General features: G+C 41.7%; 2 protein-coding genes and 1 pseudogene across 2 annotated transcripts in view; 2 read left to right on the forward strand and 1 right to left on the reverse strand.

Annotated features, from left to right (window-relative positions):
- LOC115436275 (zinc finger protein 664-like) overlaps positions 1-21,645 on the reverse strand; it is a 1,196,486-nt pseudogene that overhangs the window by 746,081 nt on the left and 428,760 nt on the right.
- LOC115436332 (zinc finger protein 850-like) overlaps positions 1-21,645 on the forward strand; it is a 308,536-nt gene that overhangs the window by 55,795 nt on the left and 231,096 nt on the right. The window lies entirely within an intron of this gene.
- Positions 12,632-21,206, forward strand: LOC115435239 (protein NLRC3-like). Its single transcript, XM_030157519.1, has 6 exons — positions 12,632-12,745; positions 17,007-18,305; positions 18,342-18,793; positions 18,888-19,061; positions 19,323-19,479; positions 20,649-21,206. The coding sequence occupies exons 1-6, from the start codon at positions 12,632-12,634 to the stop codon at positions 21,204-21,206; spliced, it is 2,754 nt and encodes a 917-aa protein (XP_030013379.1).

Below are 21,645 nucleotides of genomic sequence, written 5' to 3' on the forward strand. Positions count from 1 at the left end.
GCTCCCCATTTTATCAACTCTACTGCTTCTAGAACCCGTGGATTCCCACGGGTCAATGCACTAGTTTACTTATAATGAGCAAAATTTCAAATGTCTAGAAAAACATCAAGTTTCTTTCAATTTACTTCAAACTTTGCACATATATAGAGGCAACTGATATGCTGACATCAGCACAGGCATAAACATGATGACATCAGCTGGATTGTTTCCAAAATAAGGATACAGAGTACACACAGTAGGGTTATTTAAAATAAAATCCATATTAAAAATGCTAAATAATGAGTATTAATAACTTTTCTTTATATTTAAGACCAAACGCTCACCTGTTTCTACAATTTTAAGCCCTTAAGCATGGGGGCTGGAGGTAAGACAGGGAGGTGTGAGTGGAGCAGAGGTGTCGACAGTGACGGGAGGTGGAACATGTGTTGTGAAGTCCCACCCAATGCTGCTTGCAGCTTTAATTATATTTCTTATCCTTTAAATTTCTATTATCAGTCATAAGTGTTGGAAGGGAAGGCTCTATACGGTAGTAACTTAAGATATTTCAAATCAGCTGTAATAACTAAAGAGGGACAGCTTTAACTATTTTCTTAAATTCTCTTGGTGTACAACACACACCATATTTTGCTATAAAATCTACATAATCAAAATTTTTCATAATTATGATCTACAAATGAAACACCTTTCTCAAACCAGTCCTTCTCAAGATTGATTTCCTTTTAACTGTGATCACCCTATTGTTCTAAAGTGTTGCTGTATGAGGGATAAAATTATGTGTAAATATCATTTTCCAGAATTAGAGAATCTATCTATGGATATTTGACAACTTAAGAGGGATCTTGTTTATTTCAAAATCACACTTGAAAAGAAATTTAAAGCCACCCAATTTATCAAACAAACTTTTGGGGATATGGAACCACATTGAACTTGGTTGTGACAAAAACTCTTTAAGCCACTTAATTCTAAACACACCTACTATTGATTCCACATCAGTAGCTTTAATCCCACCCTCGTCAAAGTTCCTAAAAAGTTAATTTTTTTTTAATGTAATGGGATTTATTTCTCCATAAGAAATGAAATATATTGGATTGGAATCCCACCTATGAGATGTGGGATGCAGGTGTCGGTCCAAAACCCTGAGTCTGGTTTATCTCTGAATCGCTGGACCACAGGTGAGTTTTATCTGTGACTCTTTGAATCCAATCAGGATGCTTTGATCCGAGTCTGTGACACTAAACTGATATTTATACCCTTTACACATATTTCTGATGTTTAAAGTCAGTCTGGGTTCATAACGTTGTTTTCGTTGAACTCTGATAACTGCTGACCTTTGACCTTTCACATACAACGTTTAGTCAATTATTGATGAACTAGAATCTGATCAGGTGATAAAGAGCTGCTGTTTAGGTCAAATAAACCAAGTTTAATGTGTTCATGACCTTCCTCAGTCATTGTGTACACATAAAAGTCCGACACAAAGGGACACTAACACTTCCTGTGAAACCTTTGAAACTAAAAGTAGATTGAGCTGCTGTTTATCATGTAAAGGATGAATCAGTGTGGATTCAGGTCTGAGCTGGTGGTTTGTGTTCTGATGTGGATTCAGCAGAATGGATCAGAGTGAGGACAGAGAGGAGGGAGCCCCTCCCTGGAAGACCACCCACAGACCCCCCACAGGAAATGGACCTGATCTCGGATTCGGACCTGGAAGCACACCTGGATCTGGACCCAGCTGTGTGTCCATGAAGAGTGATGACTCCATGGAACCCCCACTGCATTTTAAAAGAAGACATGTTTGTGAGCCTCAGTAAGTGAACGTCCAATCCATTATTATCCATGTTCACAGTCCTGGACCCAGCTGTGTGTCCATGAAGAGTGATGACTCCATAGAACGAGGGATGTATTTTCAAACAGGACGTGTTTCACAGACTCAGTAAGTGAACCTCAGATCTGGTCCAGATTCACCAACAGGGTTTTCAGCTCAGTCAGTCCTAACTTGGCGTTCAATGTCCAACCTAAAGTTAGTCCTGTTGTGCTTTTGGCGTCACATGGTCTTTTTCTTGACAGGTCATTAAAACCATAGGATTAATGTAACAATAAATTACACATCATGAATATGTTGCTTATATTAAACTACACTATGTAACAGAAAGTTAGATTTCACTGTTATTTTTAATTATGTAACACAATGTACAACATCAACCAGATGAATGTCGGAGTTCAGCACTAAAACTACTGTACCATCAATGTTCACAGACCTGGACCCGGACCTGGACCTGGACCTGGACCTGGACCCAGCTGTCTGTCCATGAAGAGTGATGAATCCATGGAACCCCCGCTGCTTTTTAAAAGAGGACATGTTTGTGATCCTCAGTAAGTGAACGTCAGTATCAGAACAGCACTGAGTGACCCTCAGTGGACGAACATACAAGGTGCAGATAAATGACTCATAGAGCTCAGTCTGAGTTTAGGTCTGAGGGTCCACTGATCTGTTTCAGTTTTTTAATATTTTATTTTACTCACTGCGCATCAGTGTCACATTGTGCATATATCCACATGGTGCATAGTGTTCATATAACAATCACAAATGTTCCTTCAAACAATGTTCATCCCTTATTTTCTTTTTTTTCTTCCCATAACAGTGTTTCCTGTGGAATTGATCTGTTGGTGCGGCAGTGTGTAACACGTACGGTTCAGCCGGGGGGGCTTGGTTGCACATGCACAGTTTGGCTCGGGGGGGCTCGGTTGCACGCGTGCAGTTTGGTTCAGGGGGATGGACACGCGTGAGGATCCTACTTATGACACTATGGGGGTACAGGGTGGACTGCCAGTGTGTTTGGATTATTCTGTTCATTTATTTCATGAAGACAATGCGCTCTTTTCTCTAATATGCTGTACATCTCGGCTGCTGAGGTCTTAACCTTTTCCCACTTTATGTTGTTCACTTGAATTTAAAAGAAAATTCAAGGTGTTAGCCTATGTTTTGTTTTGGTTAAATGTCTGAGAAGGACTTTTAATGCTTGTGTCTTTCCAGTTTTTTATTCTGCTCTTTACTGTACATTGTTAATGTTCCAGTGAACGTTAGTACAGGTTGCTCATTGTTGAACAGCTGTGTGTCTGTGTTGTTCCTCCGCTGTCAGTGTGATGACATCATCATATGACAAGTCGACTCAACTTCAACTTTATTGACAAATAAGTTGATCTGAAAAAATCTGGAGTCACTAATGCCCTAATACATATGTCTAATCCTACTATAATGCACGTTCTGTGTCCGTCCGGCGTCCCGTCCGTGTCCTCCATGTTCCAGCACGGGAGGGCGTTTGCACACAATGCCGCTGTTGCACCACAGGAGGGCATTTTAGCCACGGGTACAATGCCGCTAGTAAGTCTAGTGCTATGGTGAGGATTTTTTTTGTATGAAATGTTTGGTGTGGCGGTATGAGGGGCAGTATGGAACATTATTCAGAATTACCAATCACACACACATATGAAATGCATTAACACATGTGAAAATGCACACACACACACACACACACACACACATATGAAAACGTACACATACACATATGAAATGCATTCATACACACATGAAAACGCACATACACACACACATATGAAATGCATTAACACATGTGAAAATGCACACACACACACACACACACACACATATATGAAAACGTACACATACACGTACGAAATGCATTCACACATACATGTGAAAATGCACACATACACATATGAAATGCATTCATACACACACGAAAACGCACATACACACATATGAAATGCATTAACACATGTGAAAATGCACACACACACACACACACGTGAAAACGCACACATACACATATGAAATGCATTCATACACACATGAAAACACACATACACACACATATATGAAATGCCGCTTTCCTCTGACGAAAAGAAGAAAAGATGATATGATAAGTTGGATCTCAAATGATGAACAATACAACTTTGTGTAGGCTAGCGTCAGTAGCTAACGTTAGCTACTAGTACTAGTGCTAAATGTTAGCTTATATAACGTTACCTGTCTATATGTAACTTTAAAGCAAAATTGTGTGTGTGTTGTCGGTTACATTGTCAACTAACCATATGGTACTTATTCTATAGCTAATTAAATGCTAACATTAGCTTTATTGCTAACACCACTAAGTTCACTAGCTACTCAAGCTCACTAATGTTAATCACTTTAACTAGCTCTTATAACTAACTCAATTATAAGAGTTAGTTTAATGCCAGGTGGAAGTCTGGCAGGGAAAGTTCAGGCATCAATGAAAAAGAGGACACAGTACTGCACCATTTTACAACATTTTGAATATTCCATGATTGGACCAGTCCAGCAACCGACACAGTTGGTTGGACCCGTAGACAACCACCTAGCAACATCCAGGCATATCTGCAGATTAAGGTAGAAGGAGATCCCCAGGGAGCTGCCAGCTTGACGTGAGGGAAACAGCCTTGTTAGGCAGTTGTCTACAGGTCCGACCCACTGTGTTGAAGTAGTCGGTTGCTGGCCATCTGTACGTATTTGCCAGAGCTGTCAGTGTCTGTGCAGAAGCTATGAAATTATGAAGCAATGTCGCTGCTTCAGATAAATTGTTTGCTGACATCAATACGAGCTGGGCCTGCAACTAATCTTCTGATAGCTGAATAAAACAGGAAATACACCATTAAACAATATAAAACTGGGGGGGGGGGGGGGTCTGGTTTCCTCTTCTCCGCCTTCCTGTTCAAGTGAAATGACTTCCTGTTCAAATGAAAATTATATGTCTGAGACTGTAACGAGTACAACAGAAGACCTAAAAGCAGATGTAGCAGTTATTTGTCATCAAAATTAAATCAACTTAACCCTTTCATGCGCAGTGGTCACTACAGTGGACAGTTGTTCCACAGCTGTTCTCTTGTATCTTCAAGGGTTTTGTTGTTTTAGTTCCATATCAGCCGACACAGTGGACACTCATTCATCATCCCATACTCTGCAATTCATACCATTACTGCAACTTTGCTGTTCTTGATAAACCTGATCTGCACTAACATATTTGAGTTAAATCAATTGCTTGTTATTGTTATTTAACTGTAATTAACAGATTTAAACAGAAAGGTTTTTTTTTTTTTTTTACACATTATCTCCATGAAGTGAGGAATGGTAAGTATTAGAGAATGTTAAAATGTGAGAAAACTTCAGATTAGCAGCATTAAAAATGTTTTTATTTCATAGTTGTCACACAGTATATCAGTGAATACATGTTTCTTGGCTTCAAAAATTAAACACATGATGTCCATCTGAGTGGACATTTTTGCAACTCCATTAAAAATATGTTCATAAGAACATTTTCAATCGCATTGTTTTTGTTTTCATGCCTAAAGAGGACTGAAAACACTCAGGAAAAACATCTTGTTTAAAGTTCTCATAATTCATGCATGAAGGGGTTAAAGGTGACTGAACTTAAGACTGTAACATAACTCAAATAACCACTAGATGCACCATGGGTTTGGGGTTTACGCAGTCAAAAACACAATGTCCATATCATAGATGTAGTTCAAGTGGTTTATTTTCAAGATTTCGCAGGCAAACAACAACTAAGACCTTTTGTTCTGTCTCTCCTGCTCATCCTGTCTGACTGTCTGTGTGTCTGGTAAAAAACCATAGGCCCACCCAGGTGCATGCCGGTCTATCTTTATGATCTCTATTTATACCCAGGTGCCCACGGTCTAAACCAATAAGAAAACACAAAACATAAAAAAAGTGCTAAATACCAAAGAATGAAAACAATAACCATAAAAATCAAAAAATATATTCTAAATATTAAACAAACAAAAAATAAACAAATCAAAATAAACAATTAGCAAAAAATACTAAATTAGTAAACAAAAAAGGTAAATTAACTTTAAACAAAAAACTAAACTGACAAATAGCTCCTACACTCCAGCCCCTAATTATGCACTTAGTCACAATTACACCCATAAACTAAATGGAGCTATTCTAACAATATCTATGATGAGTGTTTCTTCATCTTCTTTCGGGACCTGAAAAAACAAGAACAAAGACAGACAGGTAGACAGAGGAATAAGAGGTAGAGCAGATGGAGGCTTTAGTCCACAGCTGCCTCCAGCAGCAGGCAAAGCTTGGTCACTGGTCTGTCCAACACACTGGTTTTGGTCTTCAGTGTCACAGAGCGGACCAGGCCTCTGGCATCAGTGTTTAGACAGAATTCTGCCCATCTGCCAGCATCCTCTGGGCACAGCGGCATCTGCAATCAGGACAACATCTCCTGGACTTAGGTTTCTTCTTGGCCTCATCCACCTTTGTCTTTCCTGCATAAGTGGCAAGTATTCAGAAATCCATCTTTTCCAGAATAATTCAGCCATGTATTGTACTTGTCTCCATCTTTTCCTCTGGTACAAATCTTGTTTTTCAAACAATCCAGGTGGTATGACAGGTTTGCCCATCAAGGTCAAGATGTGGTTTGGTGGGATGGCTTCCAAATTTTCTGGATCATCAGAGACTGTGGTGATTGGTCCATCATTTAAGATGACTTCAGCTTCGCAAAAGATGGTCTACAGCGTTTCATCATCCACAACCTGCTGCCTAAGGATTGAAGTGAGAACACTTCTCACTGAGTGAATCAAGCGCTCCCAAACACCTCCTTGATGTGAGGCTGCAGGTGTATTAAAATGCCAGTTTATGCCATCTTGAGCCAAAGTTCTTTGGATTTTGTCCTGGTTTAAAGCACTCAGACTTTCTTTTAGCTCTCTGCTGGCTCCAACAAAATTTGTGCCGTATCCCACTTGACTGGCATCAGAGAAGTGAAGCTGTGCTGTTGCAAGACAGAAGGTTTTGGGCTTAACACACCAATCCACTTTAAACTCAGTCATTCTCTTCAGGTCTTCCAGCCAGCAAGGCCATTGTTTGGAGAAACACAGGTGAACATCATCATCCCAGCCCAGATTTCTTCTACAGAGCTCCTGCTTGGCAGTGATAGTGAATGGGGCAAGAAATCCTAGAGGATCATAAAGTGAGCTCACCACTGACGGTATTCCTCTTCTCATATGTGGCCATTCATGTAGAGATGTTTTGAACTTGAAAGTATCATTTTCAGTGCACCACTGAAGTCCTAACGCTCTCTCCGTTAGAAGCTCATCTCCATCCAAATCCATCTCCAGTATTTCCTTTGCTTTTTTATTGTCTGGGGTTGTATGCAGCACTGCACGGCTGTTACTGAGCCACTTTGAAAGTTGAAAGCCACCTTTACTGCAGAGGGCTGTCAAATCCTTGACCATTTTTACTGCATCCTCTTCAGTGGGAAGAGATTTAAGGCAATCATCCACATAAAAATTGTCCATGATAGTACTGATGACTTCAGCTGGAAACTGTAGAGCATTGTCTTCTGCTGTTCTCCTTAAAGCATAGTTTGCACAGCTTTGTGAAGAAACAGCTCCAAACAGATGTACTTTCATACAATATTCTTTTGGAGTCTGTGTGGTGTCACCTTCAGACCACCAGAGGAAGCATAGAAAGTTCCTGTGATATTCTGGAACATGGACCTGGTGAAACATAGCTTGTATGTCTGCCATAACTGCAATAGGCTCTTGTCTGAAGTGAAGAAGAACTCCCACCACAGAGTTGGTCAGGTCTGGTCCTTGTAAGAACTGGCAATTGAGGGAGGTGCCCTTGTATGCTGCAGGACAATCAAAAACAACTCTCAGCTTGTTTTTCGTGGGATGGTAAACACCATGATGGGGAAAATACCATACCTTTCCCTTACTATTCATCATCTGGTCATTTGGCACAAGTTCAGCATATCAACTGCAGATCATGTCCTCAAGAAATGTGATGTAATTTTGTTTGAATAAGCTGTTATTATCAAACTTCTTCTTCAGACTCTGGAGGCGCTGTTCTGCAACACAGCGGTTTTGTGGCAGGATGGGATTTTGTTCTTTAAAAGGTAAGTCTATACAGTAATGTCCATCACTTAATACTGCAGTGTGGTCCATTATATTCATAAACTTGATGTCTTCTCTGGAAATTTCCATTTGCTCCTGTGATGTTTTTTCATTGAAATCACGATTATATTGTTGTACCAGCATGTGTTGTAGGTGTTCCACAGAAATCCTGTTGGCAGTGACAACAGAGCAGCCATCTTACTCTTGTTTTCTCCAAGGTGTAGGACCGTTAATGACCCATCCAATTCGGGTCCAAACAGCATAGGGCCCCTCATCCTGGCTGTTGAACAGCTCCATCACTTTGGCTGCAGCTGTGCCGATAAGTAATTCAACCTCAGCATCAATGTCGTGGAGCTTAACATTTTGAAGCTACGGCCACTTCACAATATCTTCTTGTCTTTACACACATTACACTTACACACATTACACTTAGAAACAGGCATAGTCTTTTGTGTCATGACATCTGGGAGCTCAATAAAGTCATTTTTATCAAGAGCAGCAACTTCAAGACCAGAAATTATATTTGTATTCATGATGTTTTTGTGTCCCATAGTTCTTAGCAAAATATTTGCTTTCTTTCCTTTGACATTTAATTTTCTTGACAGGCTTTCTGTGCAAAATGTGCCTGTGCTGCCTGGATCTAAAAAGGCATATGTGTGCACAGGTGCATTTGTCCTTTGGCTCCTGACTTGCACAGCGACAATAGACAGAACTGAATGATCTTCATCACCGGCCCCAATATGACCACAGGTTTGAGTTGATGCGGCTGAGACTTTCACAGATTGCTGAGGAGAAGGAAACTGTTTGGACGATGCTCCTTCATTTCTATGTGCAATGTGAAGAACAGTGGGGTGCTTTTGGTGACATTCAGAACAGTTCATTCGGTTTCTGCATTCTTTGCTTGTGTGGCCAATCTTCAAACATTTGAAGCAAATTCCTTTTTTCTTTATGAAATCAACTTTTTCTCGATGGGGCTTTTCTTTGAATTGAAAACATTTTTCCAGTGTATGGTTGATCAATGAATAATATAAACAGCTGTTATTAGCAGGGGACACGGGTTTATTTTGAGGTGCACATTTATTTACTGCTGTTATATTAGTGGCAAAGCTCTCCTGTTTCCTTTGCTTCACGTGACTGTTGTTGTAGTTGGTAAATCCAGTTCTCTCATGTGGGAAATGTGTTCAGTTAGGTTTGAGCACCCTCTGAGGAACAGGGAAAATGACTGCAGGGCTTTAATGTCCTCTGCTTTTATTTGTGGCCACTTATTAATTTTCTCCATCTATGCATGGGAAATTTTATGTTAATTTCCAGAATGTTCTGCCAGAAGATCCTTAGCTCGATGATATCCATCCTCTACAGGTAAGTGCTGGCAACTATGGGCCAGGTCTCTCGGCTGCCCCCTGGTGTATTGTTTGAGAAAGTGCAGATGTAGCTGGAACGGTTCCGTCCACTCCAGCTACGCTGCGTTGTGTTCTGGTGCTCGAATAAGATGCGGACACAGACTGGCTTCATTCAACTTCTCTTTATTCTGAATGAATGCAGAGAGAGCAAAAATGCTGTTCAGTTTGGGGTTCTTTCCTGCACAACACGCCTCTCGCTGTCCAGCTTTGGGACAGCTCATTTGACTCATTTTAAAATACAACTAAAAAATTACATTATATTCATTCTAAATGAATATCCAGGTTACAGTGATGTAAACATCAACATATTACCATGAATTAAGGCACATATCAAAAGAAGAGTCAATCCATACAGTGTTGTACTGTAAACCAACATTTTTTACAATACTACATTGGTTATTTAAGAACACATTAATAAAAACACAACATGATAAACATACCTGAATGAATTCAGAGAGAGCAAAAATGCTGTTCAGTTTGGGGCTCTTTCCTGCACATCACGCCTAATATAAGAGAAAGACATACTCAAAACGTATCTCATAAGATGACATAATGGCGGCCACAACCCGCGCACACACACAACAACCATAGAAGAATTGTTAAGCTAGCTCTCTCTAACTGTGAATTTCAGGGTAAATAAACACAAAAACGTCACTCATTCCATCTCTTTAACAGATATTTATAACAACCGAACACTTTTTAGCAGTTAACTCAAACTGAGAACTATATATTTGTGTTTTGTGAATGAGCAACAGTAGATACGTACCTCTCACTGTCCAGCTTTGGGCGGACTAAGAAGAGGGCGGAAGTTACGGCATATACCCGCTAACATCAGCGGAGGGCGCTGTAATACCACTACTGCACAATACCATATAATACAAAATAAAGACTTAGAAATAAATGAATAAAACAGGAGATTTTAGTGAAATTAACCCTCAATACACCAACAAAATACGACAAATACCCCCAAAAATAAAAAGACAATATTCCTGTACAGTACATTTTTACATACTGTATCTGTTACACAGACAGTCTCTCCAATTAGACGTTTTGGCCTCGACACCATTTTCAAAAGCTCATATGAATGATTTGTACTCAAGGGGGTCACCATCAAAAACAGGGATATTTCGAAGAGGCAAGACAGAACTTGAATTTTGTTGAACCAACATGGCAGTGATTTCATTTTGCGTTTGCATAATGTCAATATATGAGCATCAACATTCTGAGACTCATTATTTTGAAATGTGGGCCTTTGTTTAGGTCGTGCAGCTGGTGGTGGCACCATGGTGGTGAAATGCATTTCAGGCTTACAGTCAGTTTGCTCTTGGACAAAAATCTCTGCATGTGGATTTAATGGCAGGGCTTTGTCAATGGTGCGTTTATAAAAGTAAGAATTCATGCCATCAGAACATTTGGAACCACACTGAGATGCACTGATGTCCAAAACACACAGTTTAGCATTTGCAACAGCAAGTTGTGTTAGAAGTTCCAGCTGTTCCATTTCTCTTTTCAACCTTTCGCTTTCCATTTTTATTTTTTCGTCCTGTGCTTAAATTTGATGGGTTTTTTTTCTCCAGAGCAGCAACATGTTCCATCAATGCTGCTTTGTTGGCCGCAGCCTTTAGGCGCACTGAAGTTGTGGATGAGCCGCGCGAGGCCTGGGAGCGAGCTTTAGCTGCACTGGACTGTACCGTGAATGCATTTGAGACACTGTCCTCTGGATTTATATCATCAACATTTTGATCCTCATTATTGTTTGTGCTTGGCGGCACATACGGATGGTTTATGTCACGCAACCAGCATTTGACACGGTCAGTAAATCCACAGAAAAGAGTCATTTTATTTGCAAAATATTAATTTTGTCTTTTAAGTTCATCTGGGGGCAACAGCAGTTTTGTGAAATCATTGTGCACATCATTTGCGCTTTGATAACATTGAATGAATGTGGAGAGAAGGGATTTCACAGAATTGGCATTGACATTTGATGGCATTAAAATGCTCAAATCCTCCATTAGCCGTTTTGCTTGTTGGAATTTTGCACTTCTTTTTTCTTGGCATGTTTTTATATGAAAACTCAGGCCTTTGGGTGTGAATTTAAGACTTCGTTTGGTGGAAACTGGGACTGATTGAGAAGTTGAAACTCCCGACATTTTTGTGTTTGTTCGCTTGTTTTAAACACTGTAAACAGCTCATTGATGTTTTTAATACAAGGTTCACAGACAAAAGGGGAAGCACTGTGCAGCACAAACAATCAGAATCCAACACTCCTCTGATTTTTATTCACTTTGCTGTGTGGCAAATCCACTAGCAGTGTGTAAAGGTACTGTACATTAATCCAGCCTTTTATTAATCTCTGCTCACACACTTCATTTGCAACACGGATTGCTATCAACAAACTCCAGTCATCTGGCCATTTTCCTTTAGCATTTGTGTTACATACCACTGTCATCAAAGAGGAGGGTGAGCGTCTGTGTGTAGTGGGCGAGGCAAGTTTCCCGCTGGCGACATCCAAAGGACAAAGGCGATGAATCAAACAATCTTTACGCTGTAAACCATACATCCATCATCAATGATCCACATGAAACGTCTTCACTTGAATCCTAATTTAGGTCCAAGGGCAGGTTTTTTACTGTTGTAGCAGCTATTTGTCATCAAAATTAAATCAACTTAAAGGTGACTGAACTTAAGACTGTAACATAACTCAAATAACCACTAGATGCATCATGGGTTTGTGGTTTACACAGTCAAAACACAATGTCCCTATCATTGATGTAGTTCAAGTGGTTTATTTTCAAGATTTTGCAGGCAAACAACAACTAAGGCCTTTTGTGATGTCTCTCCTGCTCATCCTACCTGACTGTGTGTCTGGTAAAAAACCATAGGCCCACCCAGGTGCATGCTGGTCTATCTTTATGATCCCTATTTATACCCAGGTGCCCAAGGTCTAAACAAATAAGAAAACACAAAACAAAAAAAACAAAAAAAAGTGCTAAATACCAAAGAATGAAAACAAGAACCATAAAAATAAAAAACATATATATTCTAAATTTTAAACAAACAAAAAATAAACAAATCAAAAACAACAATTAGCAAAAAACACCAAACTACTAAACAAAAAAGGTAAATTAACTTTAAACAAAAAAACTAAACTGACAAATAGCTCCTACAGCAGAACTTCGGACCAAGAGCTCAGTTTAGAACAGTCTTTATTATCAGCAGACAAGCAGCAGACAAGGATCAGGCAGCAGGTGAGTCGGGGACAGGCGATGGGTCGGCAACCAGGAGAGACAGAGGAGCGAAGACAGGAGACGTGGTCAGAGACGGAAGGCAGGTGGGTAAACCAGGAGGCAGGCAGAGAGACGTGGTCAGAACGAAGTCAGGTAGGTTACCGGGGAGCAGACAGGCAGACGTGTTCAGACAGGCAGACAGGTAGGCAGATAGCCAGGCCGCAGACAGAGCAGGTCAGAAACGGTTAGGATCAGGATCAAGGTTCAGACCGGAAAACCGCTGGAGAGTCTCACACTAGGTCAGGGGTGTCCAAACTTTTTTTCAAGAGGGCCAGATCTGATAATGTGGACATTGCCAGGGGCCAGTGGTCCCTTCAGACATTTTTTAAACAGTAAAAATTACATATAAATGCGCTGTTCTACAACAATTTTAATTTCATTGTCACAATATCATTTTTTTAAATGGCAATGTAACCAAATCTAAGCCACTCAGGTGTGAACAAATTAAAACAAACAAACAAAAAAAAAAAAATTCTGCCTTCCTTTCACATCTGGAGTCAGATAACATAGAACAAACTATGTGGAGTATCTTAAACTTCCAAGTTGATAAAAATCTTAACCCCACATTCATTTTAAACATGACTTATATGAGTAATCATTACTCATATATTACTCAGTAATGCAAAGTCTGTTAACATTTAAGATGAAAACATATGACTCTTACTCTTGTCTTTCACAAAATCATTCAAAAAGTAATATTTTGTGTCACATCTACAAGTACATAACACCAGCAGTTACAGGCAACTAACCTGGCAACTTGGTAGCCTGCCTCGGTGGCAAATTCATTGAACTCCCAGGTTCACATGAAGAGTCACTGCTGTGAGTTTAAAGCAGCTTGAATTAGCTTCACTTTTTCGGAGCACTCACTCCCTGCTAGCTTGTTTGCGTTAGCATGTTTTATCTACTAGTGTCTCTTTACATTGAATTCCTTAAACAAGGCAACAGTCTCTTGACAAATTAGGCAAACATAATTGCCTTGATTTTCAGTGAAAAAAAATTGTAATTCCTATCTCTCCTGGAAGCGGCAGCCCTCACTGTCAACTTTAGTTTTTTTTTATTTACAGGCGCCGTGGTTTGAAATTAGCGAAAAAGGTTCACGGTGAGGTTGTAGAGCCAGATAGAGTTAGAGTGCTGCTGCCACCATGAGGTGAAAGGAGAAACTGCATTTTGAACCTTTTATGATTCATGTACTTGGTTCAACAGTCCAAGCGGGCCATAAATAATATAATATAAAACCCAAGCTGTGGGCCGTATTAAATCTGACCGCGGGCCATGATTGGCCCCCGGGCCGGACTTTGGACATGCCTGCACTAGGTAGAAAACAATCTGGCAAAGAACAGAGAGCAGAGGGATGAATATATACACCCAGCCTGATGAGCCACAGCTGTGCTCACAGGTGAGTGGAGTTTAACTGATGAGGAGGTGTGGTTGAGTAAGAGAGAGAGGAGCAGCAGAACAGACAGATGTGACAGAGAAAGTATTTCACATGAGTGTGAATGCATTTTTCGTGTGTGTGCGTTTTTGCATGTATGTGTAAATGCATTTCGTGTGTGTGTGCATTTGCATTTTCACATGTGTGTGAGTGCATTTCGTATGATTGTGTGGAAGGTAATTCTGAATAATGTCCCATACAGCCCCTCATATGGAGGCATGGATTTTGCTTTGGCACTGTGCTATGGCAAAACATTGCCAGCAGAAACGCTGCATAATTCACCCCCCACACTTCCAGGAACACAGGACACCAACCAACAGAGAAAAGAAGAAAAAAAAAGAAATAAAATTGAATAAAACATGTACATAGGTTACCACTCTTATAGCTGTGCGCTATACGTTATGATTTACTTGGACAAATAATTTAAGTACAAATGTAAGATGGCTGCTAAGTAGGCATGGTTTTAAGTTTACACAAATATGTCAACACCAGATCCCATACAGAAAAGAATGTATCCCTAGATCCTCTGAGTGTCTATTTTATTTTTTGTAACTGTATGAATTGCATTAGGCCATTAAAGCACAGAGACACGTCAGGTGGGTTTTTAGATTTCCAATGCTAGAATATTCTTCTCCGTGCCAGCAGTGTTGTGAAAGAGAGGATGTTTTTATGTCTTTCCTGACGGTAGAACATCTTCTATCTGTGGTTCCAAACACATCTATTACTGCACAGGGTTGGACAGCGATATTAAGGTCCTCTGACAGTGTTCTAAAGATCGCAGACCAATACGATGTCAGGGCTGGGCATGACCAAAACATATGGGTTAAAAGTGGAGTAAGAGACCTTAGAAAAACAGCTCGAGCAAGCTACATTTGGAAAATTCTCAATTCAAAAGTCCAAACCCCTATCTTCACACATCCCCCTCCACGCCTCCAGAGACTGGCACGTGCAATGCTTGTTCCCGAGGGTTCATGAGCACTGCACAGCAACAATTTGCCAGCTCTGGCTCCAGCCCCATATGGCTCCGGCCCCATGCATGCCTCATTCAGTCTCCTCCAATACCTCTGCTCTTATAGAACAGCCCCAATTCATACATATCTGACTAACGTTACATTTCCTAGTGATTTATGTTAATGACAAAACAGTCTGCCGGTGAACTTTCCATCCCAACATAGTTGTTTTTTCAGTCCGGTCTATTCCAAAGATGACAATTTTTTTTTTTTTTTTTGTGTTCGATTAATTGGTTTTAATTGGGGTGTGAAGTGGATTTTAAGGAATATATTAAAAAATACTCCAGGAAAACATCTTGCACCCCACCTTTAAGTCAGCAGGAGTGTTTCCACACCTGTCACAGCTGGCATCTGTTTAAGGGATTATTTTAGCCAGTCTTGTTTTGGAGAAATGAATGTGACGTAAGATCTTGAATTATATCCCTCTTAGTTTGGCACAGGAAGTACTGTCATTCACTCTGTGTAGAGCGTTGTCCCATATGTCCTCCTCCAAGTCTTCCTCCAAGATCTGTTTCAGCTTTAACACATTCTTATCTTAGACCTGGACCCTGAGTCCTCACAAATGAGCCTCAGGTCAGAGGTCAGAGGTCCCAGCAGAGTCAGAAAATATTTGATAGAGAACAGCATCTCCTTGAACGTTCACACGGAAACTGGATTCTTCTGCAGTAGGATGTGAATCACACTAAGACCACAGTTTAATGTCAGAGTTCAGCACTAAAACCACTGTACCATCAATGTTCACAGACCCGGACCTGGACCTATTCTTGGACCTGGACCCAGCTGTGTGTCCATGAAGAGTGATGACTCCATGTTTCTCCCGATATGTTTTAAAACAAAACATGTTTCAGAGACTCAGTAAGTGAACCTCAGATCTGGTCCAGATCCACCAACAGGGTTTTCAGCTCAGTCAGTCCTAACTTGGCGGTCTAGGTCCGACCTAAAGTTAGTCCTGTTGCACCATCAGTGCCACATGGTCTTTTTCTTCAGTCTATGGTTCAGACACTGGCAGGAGAATCACACTAAACCTGATCAATGAAAACCTGTTGTTGTAGTGGGACCTGGTCCTGGATGATACTGGATCAGAGTCCAGGGTTGATTCCTGGTCCATTGAACACCTTTGTATCATATGTTGTGAGTGCAGATGGTGAGGAGACACATTGTTAGGACAGAGCTGTTGGTTTAATCCAAATGTGGATGAGATCAACTAAACCCAGTGAGTGTGAAGCTCCAAACAGACTCACATGTTGATTCTCAGTGGGATCAGCAGGACCAGGACACCTTTCCCACTACAGTGGGTCATGTAACTCATGTTGATGTCCAGGTGTGTCCACCTGTTGGTGTCAGTGTGGACAGACATAATGTGAGCTCATTGTTGATGATTGGTCCACAGAGTGGAGCAGCAGAGCTCAGAGGTTCCCACTGGTCTACAGGATCAGACTCAGCTGGACTCCATATTTAAGGTGAGTACATGTCCAACATCTACTGGTCCATCTTTTCTGTACAATCATCTCCTGCTGCTGGTTTCAGACCAGTGGACGTCACTGTGTCCAACATGGACCTGAGCTTTGGTCCATGTTGGACTTTGTGTCTTTCATCTTGTTTTCTGTTCCAGCTACTGGAGGAGAACATCTGCACTTTTGTCAAGAACGAACTGAAGAAGTTCCACCAGGTTCTGAGTACAGATTACCCAGAATGCTTAGAGAGTCTGAGTGATGAGGATGAAGAGCAGAGAAGGACCTCAGAGGCTTTTCTGAAGATCACACTGAACTTCCTGAGGATGCTGAAGCAGGAGGAGCTGGCTGAGCGTCTGCACCGCAGTACGACCATTCTGTACAGATTGAACAAATGAAAATACTTGGATTTACTGTGAGACTGATGGTTTTATCTGGGTCTGCATTCAGGAAGTCAGTCTGGAGTTCAGCAGCGGAAACTGAAACGTAACCTGCAGCAGAAGTTTGAGTGTGTGTTTGAGGGCATCGCTAAAGCAGGAAACCCCAAAACCCTCCTGAACCAGATCTACACAGAGCTCTACATCACAGAGGGAGGGGCTACAGAGGTCAACCAGGACCATGAGGTCAGACAGATTGAAACAGCATCCAGGAACCCACACAGACCACCAACAACCATCACATGTAAAGACATCTTTAAAACACCACCTGACAGAGATCAACCAATCAGAACAGTGCTGACAAAGGGTGTGGCCGGCATCGGGAAAACAGTGTCCACACAGAAGTTCAGTCTGGACTGGGCTGAAGACAAAGCCAACCAGGACATCCACTTCATATTTCCATTCACCTTCAGAGAGCTGAATGTGCTGAAACAGAAGAAGTTCAGCTTGGTGGAACTGGTTCATCACTTCTTCAGTGAAACCAAAGAAGCAGGAATCTGGATCTTTGAAGACCTCCAGGTGGTGTTCATCTTAGATGGTCTGGATGAGTGTCGACCTCCTCTGGACTTCAACAACACTCAGATCCTGACTGATGTTACAGAGTCCACCTCAGTGGATGTGCTGCTGATGAACCTCATCAGGGGGAACCTGCTTCCCTCTGCTCGCCTCTGGATAACCACACGACCTGCAGCAGCCAATCAGATCGATGCTCAGTGTGTTGACATGGTGACAGAGGTCAGAGGGTTCACTGACCCACAGAAGGAGGAGTACTTCAGGAAGAGGTTCACAGATGAAGAACAGACCAACACAATCATCTCCCACATCAAGACGTCACGAAGCGTCCACATCATGTGTCACATCCCAGTCTTCTGCTGGATCACTGCTACAGTTCTGGAGGACGTGTTGAAGACCACAGACAGAAGACAACTGCCCAAGACCCTGACTGAGATGTACATCCACTTCCTGGTGGTTCAGGCCAAACTGAAGAACGTCAAGTATGATGGAAGATCTGAGACAGATCCACACTGGAGTCCAGAGACCAGGAAGATGATTGAGTCTCTGGGAAAACTGGCCTTTGAGCAGCTGAAGAAAGGAAACCTGATCTTCTATGAATCAGACCTGACAGAGTGTGGCATCGATATCAGCTCAGCCTCAGTGTACTCAGGAGTGTTCACAGAGGTCTTCAAAGAGGAGAGAGGACTGTACCAGGACCAGAGGTTCTGCTTCATCCATCTGAGTGTCCAGGAGTTTCTGGCTGCTCTTCATGTCCATCAGACCTTCATCAACACTGGAGTCAATCTGCTGTCAGAAGAACAAACATCTGTTTGGTCTAAACTATCAAAAGTCAAACCTGTCCAGTTGTACCAGACCGCTGTGGACCAGGCCTTACAGAGTCTAAATGGACACCTGGACCTGTTCCTCCGCTTCCTCCTGGGTCTATCACTGCAGACCAATCAGAGTCTCCTACACAGTCTGGTGAAACCAACAGGAAGCAGCTCAGAGACCAACCAGAAAACTGTTGAGTACATCAAGGAGAAGATCGCTGAGAATGTGTCTGCAGAGAGAAGCATCAACCTGTTCCACTGTCTGAATGAACTGGAGGATGGATCTCTGGTGGATCAGATCCAACAGTACCTGAGATCAGGACGTCTGTCCACAGAACAACTGTCTCCTGCTCAGTGGTCAGCTCTGGCCTTCATCTTACTGTCATCAGAAAAAGACCTGGATGTGTTTGACCTGAAGAAATACTCTGGTTCAGAGGAGGCTCTTCTGAGGCTGCTGCCAGTGGTCAAAGCCTCCAACAAAGCTCTGTGAGAACAAACAGTTTGATTAAACATCTCAAATATGGATCTATCATTTCAACCAGATAAATAATTTTATGCTCATCCCTTTTGTTTTGTCCAGACTCAGTGGCTGTAACCTGTCAGACAGAAGCTGTGAAGCTCTGTCCTCAGTTCTCAGATCCCAGTCCTGTAGTCTGACACTTCTGGATCTGAGTAAGAATGACCTGAAGGATTCAGGAGTGAAGATCCTGTCAGATGGACTGAAGAGTCCAGGATGCAGACTGGACACTCTCAGGTCAGGGTTCAACAAAGAACACAACACATCATTTCAATGTTTGTCTCCAGTTGTTGGATGGATTGAACTTGTCACTGGTTGTTTGTGTTGAACTCCAGACCAGTTCTAGTGATCTTCAACTGTGTTCAGAGTCTGGAACTCATAGACTTTACACATTGAAGTCATGTTGGTGAAGTCCCATGCATTCACAGACTCTGTTCAATGACTCCAACTCCACTGATCTCCATCCTCAGTTGATGGATGTGATTTTTTGTGTTGCAGATTGTCAGGATGTCTGATCACAGAGGAAGGATGTTCTTCTCTGGTCTCAGCCCTAAAGTCCAATCCGTCCCATCTCAGACTGCTAGACCTGAGCTACAACCATCCAGGAGACTCAGGAGAGGAGCTGTCTGCTCTAGTGGAGGATCCACACTGGAGACTGGACACTGTCAGGTATGGACTGAGCTGATGCATCCACAGATAATGGCAGATAGAACAGGTAGAGCTGACAGGAACCATCTGTGAGAGCTGGGATCCATCCTGTATGAAGGTCCAGCCCATGTTCAAAGACAAACAGACTCAGTCAGTGATTCAGAAGGAACCATTTAGTGGATGTGACCAGAAAAGCTTCAGTGGATCAGAGTGATGGAATGTCCATGTTTCCAGCTGCTCTGACCCTCCTCCTCCTTTCAGGTTGGATCCTGCTGGAGTCCGATGGTTGACACCGAGGAGACGTAAGTGTGATTTCATTGGATTGATTAAAACCAACCTGGATCCTGGTTCCACATCCTAAACATCTAAAGTGTTCATGAAGACAGTCAGTTTAGTGGAAGGATGAGCTGATAGCTGATTGGTCAGGACTGGTACCACATGGACCCACATACCCTGAGCAGTGAGTCCTCAGGTCCAGTCCCAGACTATTGAGTGCATATCAGAGCTCTAGTGTCTTTATGCACATTTACAGTCTGTACTGTCACTGTGGGACAAAGAATACAAATACAACCAAGAAGATCCAAAACACAATAGAGTTCATCAGGATGAGAAGTTTGTCTGAGGAACAAATTCAGATGAAACCACCAAAACACTTCTACAAACTATTATTATCCATCAGATAAAGAATCTGATTCAGTGACCAAAAGTACTGAGTTTAGATCCAATTAGTAAACAGTCAAAGTCACTGTGGAGAAGATTGGAATCTACAAATCCAACATTAGATTCATTAGCACCAACTAAACATCAACCTGAACAAACAGCAAAAACACTAAGAATCTAGAAGAACTGAGAAATGACTGATGGGATATGATCATAAAGGTGAACTGGTTCTAAAGATTATATCTCAGTCATGGAGTTAGAGCTGATCTGTTTCACACTTTTATTCTCTTTTGGTGAAAATGTGCTCAGAAACAGCAGATCCATTTATAAAACACTGGCTTTATCTGTTATTGATCAGTATTGATCAGAGTCAGACTCACACATGATCCATCCATCAATAACAGTTGAATGGAACCCAGTGATGAGATCAGACTGTCAGTCAATCAGCTGATCACTGATCAATAACTGCAGCTGGATTGTGTTTTCTTCTGTCCATCAGATTTCTGTGAACTCACCCTGGATCCAAACACAGCGAACAGAAAACTCAAACTGTCTGAAAACAACAAGAAGGTGGAACGAGTGGAGGAGGTTCAGTCATATCCTGATCATCAGGACAGATTTGAGAATGAGCCTCAGCTGATGTGTTCAACTGGTCTGACTGGTCGCTGTTACTGGGAGGTCCAGTGGAGTGGATACGTTTGTATATCAGTGACTTACAGAGGAATCAGAAGGAAAGGAAAGAGTAGAGACTGTGTGTTTGGAGGAAATGATCAGTCCTGGAGTCTGTGGTGTTATAGAGGTGGATACAGTGTCTGGCATAAAAATGAATACACAGTCCTCCCTCAGTCCTCCTCCTCCTCCTCCTCCTCCTCCTCCTCCTCCTCCTCCTCCTCCTCCTCCTCTGGTACAGTATCAGTGTATGTGGACTGTCCTGCTGGATCTGTGTCCTTCTACAGAGTCTCCTCTGACAAACTGATCCACCTCCACACCTTCAAAACCACATTCACTGAACCACTGTTTGGAGGATTTATACTGGTGGAAACCGGATCCACAGTGTGTTTGTGTGATGTGTAGTTGTGTTGTGTGTGTGTGTAATTGTGTTGCTGTTCGTGTACTTGTGTTGTGTGTGTAGTTGTGTTGTGTGTTTGTGTAGTTGTGTTGTGAGTGTATGTAGTTGTGTTGTGTGTTTGTGTAGTTGCGTGTTTGTGTAGTTGTGTTGTGTGTTTGTTTAATTGTTTGTGTGGCATTGTGTTGTGTGTTTGTATAGTTGTGTTGTGTTCGTGTAGTTCTGTTGTGTGTTGTGTTGTGTGTTTTTGGAGTTGTCTTGTGTGTTGTGTGAAGTTGTGTTGTGTGTGGACAGTAAAATACGATACAAATAAAGTAAAATCTGTCTCTCACCACTATTGTGAATCCGTTTTTTTGTCTCCGTCGGTGATTCAGACAGGTACAAATCCCACAATGCATCTGTACATGTTTTGGAATTTCCCGAGCTCCTAAATCAGACAATAGATTA

The sequence above is a fragment of the Sphaeramia orbicularis genome, chromosome 16, assembly GCF_902148855.1.
Source record: "Sphaeramia orbicularis chromosome 16, fSphaOr1.1, whole genome shotgun sequence".
Lineage (NCBI taxonomy): Eukaryota > Metazoa > Chordata > Actinopteri > Kurtiformes > Apogonidae > Sphaeramia > Sphaeramia orbicularis.

Coding starts and splice junctions, on each gene's coding strand:
- LOC115435239 (XM_030157519.1), top strand. CDS start 12,632: ATGGGTCGGCAACCAGGAGAGACAGAGGAGCGAAGACAGGAGACGTGG. Junction 12,746..17,006: donor CGTGGTCAGAACGAAGTCAG/GTAGGTTACCGG, acceptor GGAAGTCAGTCT/GGAGTTCAGCAGCGGAAACT. Junction 18,794..18,887: donor AAAGCCTCCAACAAAGCTCT/GTGAGAACAAAC, acceptor TGTTTTGTCCAG/ACTCAGTGGCTGTAACCTGT.